This window comes from Asparagus officinalis, chromosome 1 (genome assembly GCF_001876935.1).
Source record: "Asparagus officinalis chromosome 1, Aspof.V1, whole genome shotgun sequence".
Lineage (NCBI taxonomy): Eukaryota > Viridiplantae > Streptophyta > Magnoliopsida > Asparagales > Asparagaceae > Asparagus > Asparagus officinalis.
Window position 1 is genome coordinate 59,237,206 of NC_033794.1, and position 16,651 is coordinate 59,253,856.

At 40.1% G+C, this 16,651-nt stretch overlaps 1 protein-coding gene across 1 annotated transcript in view; it reads left to right on the forward strand.

The window, feature by feature from the left end:
• The window catches only part of LOC109834834 (lysophospholipid acyltransferase 1-like), a 24,630-nt gene continuing 8,197 nt past the window's right edge, over window positions 219-16,651 (forward strand). The window contains 6 exon segments of the mRNA XM_020402852.1: window positions 219-372; window positions 8,925-9,067; window positions 9,069-9,149; window positions 9,260-9,404; window positions 14,248-14,390; window positions 14,392-14,512. Coding sequence (XP_020258441.1) covers window positions 219-372; window positions 8,925-9,067; window positions 9,069-9,149; window positions 9,260-9,404; window positions 14,248-14,390; window positions 14,392-14,512 — 787 coding nt within the window.

Consider the following 16,651-nt stretch of genomic DNA (forward strand, 5'->3'; position numbering starts at 1 on the left):
ATTAACAATAAACGTACATCGAAGTTTTCCTTTGGATGACCCATCAATGTACAACAATAAACATAATTGATGCTCAGTTTTATTTCATATAGTTGGCAATTATATATACACCAATTAGATATGCTTACTATCTTTGGATATTCTAAACATATCTAAAGAACCTATGTCGCTCAAGAACCTATATTTATGCATTTGGGATATTTCTATTGAAAATTCTAATGGGAAAGAAACCTGCATTAGTGAAGGGATTGAAAGCCCAATTGGAGGTGTTACTCAAGAACCTATATTGTGGAAGAACAATGGAGGTGTTTGCTATTGAGTTATTGAAAGGGATTGAAAGCCTAATTGGAGATGGTTCAAACTTTGAAATAGGCAAGCTCTAGGTGTTTTGGTTCAACCTTTGAAACTTGCCAGTGCCGACCAATGTTATAAATATCGACTGATAAACCAATATTATCGATGATTTATTAGTTTTGGGAGTCTTCCGCTATGATAAGTTCATTTCTAAAGCGGTTATCATTTTCAGATGTTTATTGCTGATAATGCGGCAATAAAGTGAGTTATCGGCCGATGTTGTCAGCCTAAAAATCAGAATTATCGGTCTTTGGTTTGAGTAATTTCAAGCAATGAGCACCTATTCTGCATTTTAAACCTGACCCGACCCGAGTTTCTATCATTGGTTAGTGATCCTAAACATAATTATTTATATTTGGTATGTTTATATTTCAATAAGTATGGTTAGATTATATTTTAAAATATTATATTATGTATATCATCATCTAGTAATGTCACTCTAATAAATACTACTTATCCCTGATATTTGCCTAATATCCACTATTCGATGTGGATTTTGAGCGTTCGATAAATCTCCGATAACCAATATTTAAAACTTTGGTGCCGACATTGTTGCTTCCCATTCCATCACTGACATTGCTCTAGAGGCGACAGAGGAGGCGGCCGTGGCATAGAAGAAGGCAAGAAAGATGCGATAAATTACGTTAAGATTAAGTGATGTATTTTGCTGCAATCGACAGGCTATAGCCGATAGCATCTATTGCCATCAAGCAGGATTAATGGCAAGAGAGAGGTGACTAAGGTTTGGGTGAATTAAAAGGAGGATAATTTGGTAATCGGTAACTCATGATTACTTGTAATCTAACCATAGTTAATGGATTTGGACAAATTATTTCATTGAGCAACTAATTTCAATATTGTATATTGAAAATAAAATTTGGGGGACTAATTTCAAAATATCAAGATTCGAGGGAATTAATATCAAAACATGAAAGGTTTGGGGGACTAATATAGAAAAACCCCTTATTAATAATAGAAGACTAATCCAAGTTGTAATTATACAAGGGGTCAAATAAACTAAGCTAGATAGCTTTCCGTACTAAATCTTTCTAAGCATAACAGTTTTATAAATAAACTTAGTTATCTTATAACACTCCCCCTCACGACAGAGCATTTACAATATACCTGTCTAGCTTGTTGCAAATAAAATACACAAACTCTAATTTGTAATGGGGCTCAAATGTTCAAAATCTTTTGCTTATAACTTTCCTCTTTGCAGTAGTCTTCATATTGCAATCCTTCACTTGAATGTCCTCTATCAAATAAATAATTTTCTCGAGAGATCCACCAAATGAATGATCTTATCCGGGATTCACCAAATGAATAATCCTCTTGGGATCCGCCAAACAAATGAGTAAATTCTCTCTAGGATCCATCAAATAAATAATCCTCTCCTAGGACCTACCAATTGAATGTGATATCTGCCAGAACCAATCTAAATGAGCTAAAAATAGCCTTTACTGAACCAATCTCTCAAACTTTCTTGTCCAAATGATGAGTAAACAAACTGCGAGAATGATTTTTATTGAATTGATCTCCAAAATAAACTAAATAAACAATCTTTCACTGAACCAATCTTAAAACATACTAAGAAAACAATTTTCACCAAACCATTTCCTAAATGAACGAATGTAACAATCGTCACCAAACCAATCTCCAAAACCCAACAACCAAACCAATGAAATAAAAGAAATCATTATGAAACGTAGTTCCAACCATAATATATAATAAAAAAATTCAAACTCAACTTTCAAATCAGTTGAAATCTTTTTTTCCCCTTTTATTTTCCTTTTTTGCTTTCATTTTCTTTTCCTATCCTTTTTCTCCTTTACTTTTTTTTCTCTCCTTTTTCCCTTTCCTTTTCTTTACTTGTTTTTTTCTTTCTTTTTCTTTGTCTTCTCCTTTCCTTTTTTCCCCTTTCTTTTCATTCCTTTCCATTTTTTTCGTTTTCCTTTTTTTCTTTCCATTTTCCTTTTTTTAATTCCTATTCTTTTCCTTTCCTTTTTTGATGTCCCTTTTTTGTTCCTTTTTCATGTACTTTTGCCCTTTCCTTTCCTTTCCTATTCTTTTCTTTCCCTTTCCTTTTCTTTCCTTTCCTTTTCTTTCCTTTCCTTTTTTTTCTTTTGTTTCACTTGTTCGGTTGGAATCTTATTTGGCCGTGGCCGAGGTATCTAGAAGATGTGCAGCGGCAAAGGATGTTGATGAATTGCAAAGAACATGGACTGTTGATAATAGTGTATTGTAGTGGGTTTTAGTCCCACATTGCTTGGGAGAACAAACCTCACACTCCTCTACTTGTATAAATATATGTGCACACTCAATATTCAATTCAAGGGAAATTTACCCAAGATTATCTCTCTCTCTCTTACTTTAACATGGTATCAGAGCTAGGGCTATTTCCCTTTCAATAAAATTTTTAACGCTTTTGCGTTCTTTTGCCAAATCTTGGCCTTATTGCTTTGCAGCCGTTTAATGTTTTATTTTTTTTTATTTTTATTTTTAATTATTTGGCGTTCATCTGCCAGATATTTTGGCCTTGTCGTTTTGCGGCCTCTTAACGCGTTTCGCGTTCTCGTTTAACCTTCGGGTTCTATTTTAAACCTTCGGGTTTCATTCTAACCTTCGGGTTCTATTTTAAACCTTCGGGTTTCATTCTAACCTTCGGGTTCTATTTTAAACCTTCGGGTTTCATTCTAACCTTCGGGTTCTATTTTAACGGCATTGTCGTTTCAAGACCGTCTCTCGGTCTCAAATTAACGGCATCGTCGTTTCAAGCCGTCTCTCGGCCTCAAACGAACGACATTAGTAACAGCATCTCGACATCTTAACGTCTCAAGATTGCTGTTATGGCTCCTTCAGAGAAGATTCCCAAACCACCTTTGCCCCTCAATGATCAAAGTGACTGGGCAGGGTGGTCCACCATTGTCACCAATGCCTTGCGTGGCGCTGGTTTGCTTGATCATCTCACCAGTACGGGACCAGTTCCACCGTCCATCAGCACTGTTGCTTCATCCAGTACTATTGCCTCTGGCAGTGGTGATGTCGATCTTCAGACTGCTCGTGCTCTCTATGTCAAGGAGAGTTCAGAGTGGCAATTGCAGGAATTTCGTGTTATGGATTATCTCACTCGCTGTGTTGGCTCTGGTCTCACTGTCGAGATTGGCTCGCTTCCCTCTGCTCAGGCCATGTGGACTCGTCTCACTGAGCGTTTCACTGAGTGCTCGGGTGCACGGGAGGCATATCTTCTGCAACGCATTTCTCTACAACGCAAAGGTAGTTCATCTCTGCAGTCCCATTTTGGACAAATGCAAGCTTTTTGGACAGAGTTACGCTCCATGCTTCCTGGACGTAATTCCACATATGAAGACTGGCTAGCCTGGTACGAACGGCATGAGGTGCATCAATTGTTTCAGTCCCTTCCTGAATATTCAACTATGGCTGATCAACTACTTCACCAGCCTCAATTTCCGACTTTGGCCTCAGTTATGGGAGCTCTCACTGCTTATGAGACCCGGCAGCAGACAGCACGACTCAATTTGTCAACAGACACTCCTACCTCTTCACTCGAGACTGTTTTGTCTGTACCTGTCACTGCTCCTGTTATGAATTATACTTCTCCACAGGCTCCCTCTCCACAGGCTCGATCTAAGCTCTCTTGCAAATATTGTAAGAAGGAAGGACACCGCATTGAGACATGCTTCAAGCTTCATCCTGAGTTACGTTCCTCAGGTACTGGACGTGGTCGGCGACCCCCTCAGTCTCAACCCTCTCGTACACCAGGATTGTTGGCCAATGCTATACCTTCTACTACTTCAGACTCTACTATTCAAGCTATTGAAAGTCTTCGCCGTCAACTTGATGCTTTTCAACATATCACCTCTACATCCGCCGCACAACTCTCTGGTATGCATTTTGCTGGTTCTTCAGCTAATCCTTCAGTCTCTGGTATGAATGATCTCTGGATTTTTGACTCTGGTTGTTCCTTTCATATGACTTGTAATGCCTCACTTTTATCCTCTGTCTTTACTTCATCCTCTCTTCCTCCTATCTACACAGCTGCTGGACAACCATTGTCCATTACTCAGTATGGCTCTATTACCCCACAAAATGATCCATCTGGTCGTCTAACACTTGGTCCCGTCTATGTGGCTCCACAATTGTGCTTGAATTTAATTTCTATTAGCTCTTTATGCATGGCGGGCCTGTTTGTCTCATTTTCTTCTGATACTTGTATTGTGCAGGATCCACAGACGGGCAAGACGGTTGGGGCGGGTCGTAGGAGGCACAAACTGTATTTTCTGGAATATCTTCACCTTCCAGAGTCCATACGTCCACGTTCTCTTGTTGCTTCTCTTTGTTCGTCAAAACCCTCTACCTCGCTTCCTGCCAATTTATGGCATAGACGACTTGGTCATGTGTGTAATAAAAGGCTGGAGAGTCTTATTCAGTCTGGAGTACTTGGTCCTGTATCATCTAGTTCTAGTATTGAGTCATGTGCTGGTTGCAAATTGGCTAAATTCACTGCTTTACCATTTAAAATGAGTACATCTGTATCCACTTCCTTATTTGATTTAGTACATTCTGATATTTGGGGGCCAGCTCCTTTGCCTTCTTCATCTGGCTACTTATATTATGTTAGTTTTATCGACGATTTCTCTCGTTTTACATGGGTTTACCTACTTAAGAATCGCTCTGACGTACTTACTGCTTATCAAGCCTTCACTGCTATGATTTTCACTCAATGGCAATCTCGTATTAAAGTTTTTCGTTCTGATTGTGCCAAAGAGTACCTATCCTCTGCCATGCGCTCTATCATGTCCTCTCATGGGACTATCTTTCAACAGTCATGTCCCTACACTCATGAGCAAAATGGTGTTGCTGAACGCAAACATCGTCATATCCTCGATACTGCCCGATCAATGCTCATTTCTTACTCTGTTCCTCGTCGTTTCTGGGCTGAGGCTATTCTCACCGCGACTCATGCCATTAATATCACTCCATCTAGCTCTCTTTCCGGTGCTACTCCTTATAGTCGTGTTTATACTCATCCTCCCCGTTATGATCTAGTTCGCGTTTTTGGTTGTCGATGTTTTGTTTTTCTGCCATCTCACGAACGTGATAAATTGTCTCCCAGAGCAGTTTCTTGTGTTTATTTAGGAATTAGTTCAGAACATCGAGGTTATCGTTGTTATGATCCCGCAACTCGTCGAGTTCATATATCTCGTCATGTTCAGTTCGAAGAGGATTCTCCATATTATTCTACTTCTGATGACTTTAATTTCCTCCACTCTACCGATCATGCTTCCCCGTCCACTGCATCACCCACTTCTTCACCTCAATTTTCCTTTCGAGATCTCCCTGACATCTCTCCCTCTCCTTCTGTTGACTCTTCCTCACCTGAGTCTTCTCTTACACCATCTAATCCATATCCTGTGGACACAACTCTCACTCCAGAAAATACTGTTGATCTTCATGCACCTGCGCCAGCATCTCCCCCGCCTGAGGTTCCTCTTGCTCTTCGTCGAGGCAAACGCCCACATGTCATGCCTGCCCGGTATGCTTCTGTTACTTCTTATTCACCTATCTTTCATAACTTTCTTGCTGCCATTCATACTATTGTTGAGCCAAAGTCCTTCCAAGAGGCAGTTCAAATTCCAGAGTGGCGACAAGCTATGGCTGAGGAATTTCAAGCATTTCAGCAAACTCATACCTGGGATATTGTTCCCTGTCCTCCTGGGATCTCTCTTGTTGGCAGTAAATGGGTTTATAAGGTCAAGTTTCGTCCTGATGGCACCATTGAACGTCGAAAAGCTCGTTTAGTGGCTAGAGGTTTTACTCAGCAACAAGGTATTGATTATGAGGAGACCTTTGCTCCTGTTGCTCAGATGCCCACTGTGCGTACTCTCCTTGCGGTCGCTGCTGCTCATCGTTGGCCCTTATACCAGATGGATGTCAAAAATGCTTTTCTTCATGGCTCTTTATCAGAGACCGTATATATGCAACCGCCTCCAGGGTCAAATATTCCTCCGGGACATGTATGTCTCCTTCGTCGTGCTGTTTATGGTCTCAAACAGGCACCCCGCGCTTGGTTTGAGTGTTTTCGCGATGTTGTGCTCAAAGCGGGCTTTATAGAAAGTCATCAAGATGCTTCTCTGTTTGTTCGCACTACATCGCGTGGCAGGGTTTTATTACTCATCTATGTAGATGATATGATCATTACAGGTGATGATATGACAGGTATACAATACGCAAAATCTCAGTTGCAACAACAGTTCCACATGAAGGATCTTGGATCTCTTCGGTATTTCCTTGGTCTAGAAATTTCTCAAGGCCCGCGGGGTGTATTACTGTCTCAACAGAAGTATCTCTCAGATATTCTAAATCAAGCTGAGTTAACTGATAATACAACTGTCGATACTCCACTCCAGCAGAATGTCAAACTTTGCTCTACTGACGGTGAGCCTCTATCTGATCCTACCCGATATCGACATCTTGTTGGTCAGTTGGTCTATTTGTGCATCTCTCGACCAGATATCTCTCATGCTGTTGGTATTGTTAGTCAATTTGTTAGTGCCCCATGTTCTGTACACTATGCTGTCTTATTACGGATTCTTCGGTACCTCCGGGGTACTAGCACTCGCTCACTTTTGTTTCCTGCTACATCTAAGTTAGAGCTTTGTGCATATTCTGATGCTGATTGGGCTGGTGATCCAACTACCAGAAAGTCTACCACAGGTTATTGTATATTTCTTGGTGATTCCCTTATTTCCTGGCGAAGTAAGAAACAAGATGTTATTGCTCTTTCCAGTACTGAGGCAGAGTATCGTGCAATGTCCACAACAGCTAAAGAGATTATTCATCTTCGTCGCCTTCTCAGTGATTTCGGTATTTCTGTTACGACTCCTACTCCTCTCTACTGTGATAATAAGAGTGCCATCCAGATTGCTAATAATCCAGTATTTCATGAAAGGACCAAACATATTGAGATCGACGCTCATTTTGTCCGTCACCAAGTTATCAAGGACAAGACAATTCTACTTCCTCATGTTTCATCCGCTGACGAGCTTGCAGATTTCTTCACAAAGGCCTTACCTGTTCATCGGTTCCAGTTTCTTGTACGCAAACTCACTTTGTTTGATCCAACATGAGTTTGAAGGGGGCTGTTGATAATAGTGTATTGTAGTGGGTTTTAGTCCCACATTGCTTGGGAGAACAAACCTCACACTCCTCTACTTGTATAAATATATGTGCACACTCAATATTCAATTCAAGGGAAATTTACCCAAGATTCTCTCTCTCTCTCTTACTTTAACATGGACAAAGGCAAATCGGCTTGGCTAAGGCGAAAACGAGGAAATGTACCTCAAGGACAACTATCACGACCAATGACAACATTCTTGATTGCCAATGAGGACGTGGTGAGTTTATGTTGATAGGGCAAACACTGGAACGGTCACGATGATGGTGATTGACGTGTGAAAACGATCTCTGGTTGAGGGAGGAAAGACACGTAATGGGTGGTTTGTGTAGAACTGGATTGATGTGGCGATGAGAGGGGATGTCCATGCCGCCAAAGGAAAGAATAGAGATGGTGCTTGTATCAAAACCCCCTCTACGTCTCAAGGTTGTTGTAGAAGAAAGAGCACTCTAGAGTTAAGAACATGACTTTGATACCATGTTACCTGAGGAAATCAGAGACATCAGATAGTTAATTTACCTCATCTCTACCTTTATTTATAATGGAAGACCAATCCAAATCCTAATTACATAAGGAACTAATAACTTTCTAGCCTGAATATCTTTCTAAACATAAGAAATTTCTAAATAAACTTTCTAAATAAACTAAGTGGTAACAAGAAGGAACGATTGAGGATATATGTATCCTGGTTTGTGTCCGACACATGCAAATATATGCAACATAGGCAGAAGTTTATGATAGTAGTGTCCATGCTAATTAGTTTGAAGAGCCACTTGCTTACAAATCACATTATTATGCTATTCTTGTCAAAAATTTCACTTCACAGCCACTTGATGCATCTCCAACAACATGTAGCTACCATGTCTTTTGAGCTGTATAACCTGAACCATTTTATTTGTACAACAAGTCATCTGAAATTTGTTTTATAGTAGACTGATAAACATCGTGTAGCTTAGATGCAATTTTATTTTATGATATAAGATTATTATGGTACTCCATTAAACACAACATGTTGAACTCATTTGACTTGTATATGCTTCATTGTACTCTTTTTCTTCCTATACTTCTTTATATTCCTTATTAGTATATAATTCAATATATTCCTTACTGGTAGATGTTTATTTTATGACGTAAGATTCTTATGATACTGCATTAAACACATGTTGGACTTTTTTGACTTGTATATGCATCATTCTACTCTTTTTCTTCGAATACTTTGTTATATTCCTTATTAGTAGGTATTTCAATATGTTTTAACATCTCCAAAACTTATCGTCTTGTAATGTACTTATTAATAGCCAAAGTTGAAGTTCACAACCATAAAATTTCATGTTTGTCTCTTGACATTAATTTCATTTTCTACGCAAATTAGGAGCTCTGATGGTTCTGGTCTTAAAAGTCGTCTCCTGTTCAATAAATTATAGTGATGGGGTTTTGAAAGAAGAAGGTTTGCGTGAGGTGCAAAAGAAGTATCGGTTAGTCCGTTGTCCCTCTATAGTTGAATACGTTGGTTACTGCATGCCTATGTTGTGGCAGTCACTTCGCAGGTCCAGTATTTGAAATGAAGGAGTACCTTGAATATACCGAACAAAAGGGGGTAAGAGCAGGATTTAACTTCTTTTAAAGAAGGGGTATTCATTTTCTTTTGTAGTTTCTTTCAGCAAGACTCACGGCGTCCCTTTCCTCCTCTTTTCCTGACTTATCCAGGTTTGGGCACCCTCAAAGGAAAAACCTGCACCATCACCTTATTGCTCAACCTTGCGTGCTTTAATTCAAGCAGTTATATGCATGGCCTTATATGTGTGTTTGGTATCACGGTACCCACTTTCCCGGTTCAGTGACCCCATGTACTATGAGTTGTTGACAGTTAACAGAAGAAAGACAGGAAGTTTTTGCACTCTATCTTCATTAATTCAGAACAAGGCTTTATAAGCCAATTACAGGAAAAACTGAAATCAGCACACGTTCACACGTTTTCACTAACTACTGATGCCTAAAAACGTGGCTTAATAAGCTAAACTAATTTGACCACAAATTTAGATAAACATGCTAACAGCCTAGATCAATTCAACTTCCTAAAATAAAGCTAACTGAAATTGATTCAGTCAACTTGAAACAACCTGAAAATAACTTGAATTCCAACAGCCTGTGCATGTTTGATCACAGCTTGTGCATGTTTGATCACTTCATTCAACACCTCCCCTTGATCCAAGCTTGCACATGCCTATCTTCTCCATGAAGTATTGATGCTTGACTTGATTCAGAGCTTTGGTAAACAAGTCAGCATTCTGAAAATCAGTTCCACAAAATTTCAAAGCAATCTGTCCTTCAAGTACCAATTTCCTGATGAAATGGTATTGCACATCAATGTGCTTAGTTCTGGCGTGAAATGCAGGATTCCTTGCCATAGCTATAGTAGACTTGTTGTCAAACCAGATTTCTAATGCACCCTGTTGCTCACAGCATAAATCCTTTATCAGCTTCTTCAACCACAGCAATTGCTTAGCTGCAGCACTCATAGCTATGTACTCAGCTTCTGAAGATGATAGTGCCACTGTATCTTGCTTCTTTGAGCTCCAAGTAATAGCTCCTGATCCTAAGTCAAACAAAGATGATAGTGCCACTGTATCTTGCTTCTTTGAGCTCCAAGTAATAGCTCCTGATCCTAAGTCAAACACTGATCCTGATGTACTCCTTCTGTCATCAACACAACCTGCCCAATCACTGTCTGTGTACCCTCTCACCTTGAAGTCTTTTACACTTTCATACCAAATACCATAATCCAGAGTTCTTGCCACATACTTTAGGATCCTTTTGGCTTCTCCAAGATGCTGCTTTGTGGGACAATTCATATATCTCGACACAACACTGACTGAATAAGTAATGTCAGGTCTTGTGTGTGTGAGATAGTTTAGACCTCCCACCATGCTTCTAAAAACTCTCTCATCTGCACTTTCTGTGCCATCAACCTTTTGCAGTTTCTCATTAGCATTCATAGGTGTTTTTGCTTTCTCACAATTCTCCATGTGAAATCTCTTAAGCAGATCATTTGCATACTTTCTCTGACACAAGAAAGTTCCATTCTTTTCTTGCTTTACATCCAAACCAAGAAAGTATTGCAAGACTCCCAAATCAGACATTTCAAACTCATTCATCATTGAGTCTTTAAATTCTGATAACATGCTACGTGAAGAGCTAAAATATATGATATCATCAACATAAAGGCAAACAATGATGAAATCATTCATACCTCTTTTCTTCACATACAATGTAGGCTCATTTTCACTTCTGCTAAAACCTGTTTTGATGAAGAAATCATCAATTCTGCTGTACCACGCCCTTGGAGCCTGTTTTAGCCCATAAAGAGCTTTTCTCAGTCTGTACACCATTTCTTCTTCACCTTTTCTGATGAATCCCTGAGGTTGCTCAACGAATACCTCCTCCTGCAATTCTCCATTGAGAAATGCAGACTTTACATCAAGTTGAAAGACCTGCAATTCCCACTGAGCAGCTAGAGCAAGAACAATCCTGACTGTCTCAAATCTTGCAACAGGAGAAAAGGTCTCCTCATAATCTATCCCTTCCTGTTGAGCATATCCCTTTGCCACAAGTCGCGCCTTGTGCTTTGAGATGCTTCCATCAGAGTTGTACTTAGTTCTGTACACCCATTTCAGTCCTATCAAATTCTTATCTTTGGGCAAACTCACTAGCTCCCATGTGTCATTTTTCTGAATGCATCTAATTTCCTCCTCCATTGCATCTTGCCATTCAGGTTGAGTAATGGCTTCATCAAATCCTGCAGGCTCAGTGACTAATAAAGCAAAGTTACAATTTTCATAGATATCAACAAGAGATCTTACACGTAGTGGAGGAGATTCATCTGATGATGAAGAGTGAGATGATGGTGAACTCTGACTACTTGAGGATGTTGATGACACAAGAGGTGTTGTTGGAGGAGATTGCTGTGTTGGTGCCACTTCAGGTTCATCAAGTTCTCCAAATGTAACAGATTTTTGCATCTCTTCTCTTTTCTGACTTGATTCACACCAGCTCCAACTTGCATTTTCATCAAAGATCACATTTCTGCTTATGATGATCTTCTTTGTAACTGGATTGTAGCCTGTATGCTTTGGACTCCATTGAGTAGCCAATGAATATGCATTTCTCTGCCTTGTCATCTAGCTTAGTTCTTAAATTCACCAGAGTATAAGCTATGCAGCCGAAAATTCTTAAGTGACTTACAGAGGGCTTTTTTAATCTCCATGCTTCAAATGGAGTTGAGTTTATGACAGCTTTTGTAGGGGACAGGTTGAGTATATATACTGCTGTTGCCACTGCCTCACTCCAGAACTCATTTGGCAAAGATTTGGCCTTAAGCATACATCTTGCCATCTCCACCACAGTCCTGTTCTTTCTCTCTGCTACACCATTCTGCTCTGGTGTGTAAGGTGCAGTAAGCTCTCTTCTAATGCCATGTTCCTCATAGAAATGCATGAATTCCTGTGACACAAACTCACCACCTCTGTCTGTTCTCAAAGCCTTGACTTGCTTGCCACTTTGTTTCTCCACCAGAGCCTTGAATTTCTTAAAGTTTTCAAAGGACTCTGATTTTGCTTTCTGAAAATACACCCATGACATTCTACTGTAATCATCTGTGATCAACAGAAAATACTTACTTCCTCCCAAAGATTCTGTTTGCATAGGCCCACACAGATCAGCGTGCACCAGTTCCAGCCATTCACTAGCTCTCCATGACTTCCCACTTGGAAAAGATCCTCTTGCTTGTTTTCCATACACACAGCCTTCACAGATGTCTAGATCACCAATTCTAGGCAATCCATTCACAAACGCTTTAGTACTTAAGATCTTTAAACCATGAACATTTAGATGTCCATACCTGAGATGCCATAACTTGGCACTGTCATCACCTTTCACCACAAGTGCTTGACCTGCACTTCTTGTCAGATCCCATGGAAAGACTTTATTCTTTCCCATTGCAATTTTCATTAATGCTTCATTGCTTTGCTTTTCCTTGATCACACACATGTTATCTTCAAATACAACTTTGTAGCCGCCACAAACTAGTTGCCCAACACTTAGAAGATTGTGTGCCAGTTTTGGCACATACTGAACATTATGCAGGAGCTTTGATTTTCCTTGCTCAGTTGAAAAAACAATTGTGCCAAGCCCTTCAACTGTCAATTGCTTTCCATCTCCAAGCCTGACAACACTTTTCTTGCTGTCATCAAGATTCTGAAACATAGCTCTTGAGCTGGTCAGGTGATTGGAACATCCACTGTCCACATACCAGACAGTATCTCCTGCTCTATCACAATTATGTTGAGCCAAGAACAAATTCTCTTGCTCAGCATAATTTGACTTTTGCTCCTGCTTTCCTTTCTCCTTGTCTTCATCTTTCTTCCAACAAGAGGCCTCCTTATGCCCTGGTTTGTTGCAGTAGTAGCATTTTATAGGCCCCTTGTAATTTCTTTTGGAAGACTCCTCTCTTCCATCATTGGATTGGCCTCTTCCACGCCCTCTCCCTCTGTAGCCTCCTCTTCCTCTTCCTCTTCCAGAGTTCTGATATGATTTCTCCTTGTTTGAAGACTCTCCTTTGACATGGAAGGTTTTCTCCTCTTTCTTGTCATCACCTTTGGAATGTCTCTCTTCATGAGCTTGAAGAGACCCCATCAATTCATCAAAGGTATAAGTTTCCATTTCTTTGGATTCTTCAATTGCTGTCACCACATGATCAAACTTGTTTGTGAGGCTTCTTAGCACCTTGCTTACAACTTGTTGAGATTTGATTTCTTCTCCATATGACCTCATTTGCTGGACAGTGCTTGACACACGTGAGAGATACTCCTGGACAGTCTCCTTTTCTTTCATCTGAGACGTCTCAAACTCTCTTCTAAGAGACTGCAATCTCACTGCAATCACCTTCTTGTCTCCCAAGTATTCTTGCTTGAGAGTGCTCCAAGCTTCTTTTGCTGTAGAAGCTGCTGCAATTCTTGGGAACACTTCATCATCCAGAGATTGCTGAATGATGTAAAGTGCCTTTGCATCCTTCTTTCTCTTGTCTCTCAATTCTTGATCTGGCTCTACTGGTGCATTATCAGTAAAGCCATCTTCCACAATGCTCCACAACTCCTGTGATCTAAAGAGAGTTTTCATCTTTAGACTCCAAAAATGGTAGTTCACTCCTTTGAACATAGGCAACTGGGTAATCGAGTTCCCATTGCCACCAACACCATTGTTGTTGTTTTGCATTGTTTCTCTCTGTGTTTCCCTTGTGTTTAATCCTCACACGAAACACTCAATCAAACCCAAGAATTCTCTCTATGGCTCTGATACCAAATGTTGACAGTTAACAAAAGAAAGACAGGAAGTTTTTGCACTCTATCTTCATTAATTCAGAACAAGGCTTTATAAGCCAATTACAGGAAAAACTGAAATCAGCACACGTTCACACGTTTTCACTAACTACTGATGCCTAAAAACGTGGCTTAATAAGCTAAACTAATTTGACCACAAATTTAGATAAACATGCTAACAGCCTAGATCAATTCAACTTCCTAAAATAAAGCTAACTGAAATTGATTCAGTCAACTTGAAACAACCTGAAAATAACTTGAATTCCAACAGCCTGTGCATGTTTGATCACAGCTTGTGCATGTTTGATCACTTCATTCAACATGAGTGGGGTTTCTGGCGAAAGCTTTTCTACCAATACATGCTTGGATTTACTGCTCGGTGGAAGTATTATTTTGTCTGGTCAATCTCAGAAGCATCAGTTATCATATCTGGTCTCGGTTTCAGTGGCTGGTCAAATTCTTCTCCCACCTAAGCCACAATGGGACCGTGCAAAAAATGTTGATGTACTTGGTGTGGAGCTTGCAACTAGCTCAGTTCAGATTCCACTTATGTGGAACATACATGTGAGCACTTGGCTAAGACACTGTGAGTTTCTAATAACTTCCAATATTAGTGCACCTATTTTTTTCTTTTATACATTGTCTATCTATGTGTGATACATTGGAGTGTATGTGAAAAATATCATGTAGAAAACTGAAACCCAGTCATATGAAAAAGTGGAACATGCACTTCCTTGGAGCACCTATATATCATTATATGTGATGGGCGAGGTCACAAATTTGAGGAGCAACGCGGCAACTTAATAAAAATTTTCTTGGTGGAGAAAGTTTGGTGGTTATCCATATTAATTATAAAAAGGAAAATAAATAAATAAAATAATCTTGTTTGAATGGTTTTGCAGCCCACAACATGCAAATTTTTCACATGAAGATGTGCATAATGGCACATGGACATGCTGTAATGGCACTTGTTAAAGTGTACATTAATATGGACTTTTTATCTTTACATTTGAATTTTGAAATCACATTAATGTTAGTTTCAGGAATATGTCCATTACCGTCTCTTATATAATTGGGACTCATTTTTGATGAGCAGATTAAAATCAGGAAAGTTGGATGAATAAGATAGGCTAACCCTTGTGGAATATCTGGGTGTATTTTGTTATCCATGTACTTTATGGTGACCTTTTAAATGTCTGGATACGATACATGTAAAATATCTGGTCTTCTATAGCTTTAAGCAACACAGTAATGTAGACCTATCTACACATGCATGCATACATATGAATGCGCATTTATACAAGCCTACTCCTAATATTCAAGTCAAAAGTTGTGGCTTATGCAAATGCCAAGATGACGATGCATGTATTTATACATATGACCATGGCAGTTTTGTGTTCCTATAGCTGTAATAATTAGAATGCAGACATGTGGTCCTGGATGTGCACTAACAAGTGCTTTCATTTTTTTTTCATCTTAAAGATGGCATTAGAACCCGAACAAGCTTGTGATCTTGTAACTGAATTTACCAATGGTGGTGAATCTGTGTTTTGTGTGTTTCGTTCAAGCAGTTCATGCATATGCTTGTGTATGTTTGTGTGTATATTTGTTTGTGTGTGTGCGTGCGTGCGTGCGTGCATGTGCATGTATGCCGTGCACTTGAACGTATGTGACTGTTCATGTGAACCACATATGTATGTGTACAGATCTAGATGCAACAGATGTCTGCACTACACACATGTTTCCATTTTTATCTAAATATTTCCTAAGAGAATATATTGGTAGCTGTAACTGTTGAGATATTAGTAGGCTAAATACCTATATTGGTATTTTAATTCAACCCCATTTGCCAACAAGGTATTTTAATTAGGAAATTCAGCGATAAGACATTTTAATTGAATAAAATTACCATTTAGGTCCTTTTTCTTGCCGGCGGCCACTTTTCCGGCGAGAACTCATCACGTGCGTTGCACGTGGGGGCTTAATCTGTGTTTAAGATGCTGATTTAGGTCCTTTCTCTCTCTCCGCCTGAGTTCACCGCCGCTCGCCGCTGCTCCAAGCCCCAGTCCGCCGCCGCTCGCCTCAGTTCGCCGCCGCGGCCAAGCCCAACCATCACCACCGCCCCATCTCCCAAGCCGACGAGCTCGAGCTCCTCTCCCAACGCCGCCCTTCCCCCTGAGCTCGACCCGCGCCCAGTCCGCCGCTCTCCCGCAGCTGCTCTCCGACGAACTCCAGCGACCTCAGATCACCGCCAGCGACCCCCGAGCTCCGACGACCGCCTCCCAAACTCAATCAACTGCCGAGAGCTCCCCAGTCTCCCCTCCTTCCATCTCCGATCTCTGCCACGTCAGAAAATAGAGCCAAATCAGCATCTTAAACACAGATTAAGCCCCCACGTGCAACACACGTGATGAGTTCTCGCCGGAAAAGTGGCCGCCGACGAGAAAAAGGACCTAAATGGTAATTTTATTCAATTAAAATGTTTTATCGCCGATTTTCCTAATTAAAATACCTTGTTGGCAAATGGGGTTGAATTAAAATACCAATATGGATATTTAGCCGATATTAGTAATAGATAGGGTGTTATTTGTAAGTTGTGTTGTAGGGGCCTATATAAGACAAAGAGATTTCATAATACAATTATGGTTTCTATTTCAACTTGGTATCAGAGCCTCCTCCAAACCCTAGCCGCCGCCACCCCACCCCACCCCCTCCTCACCCGGCT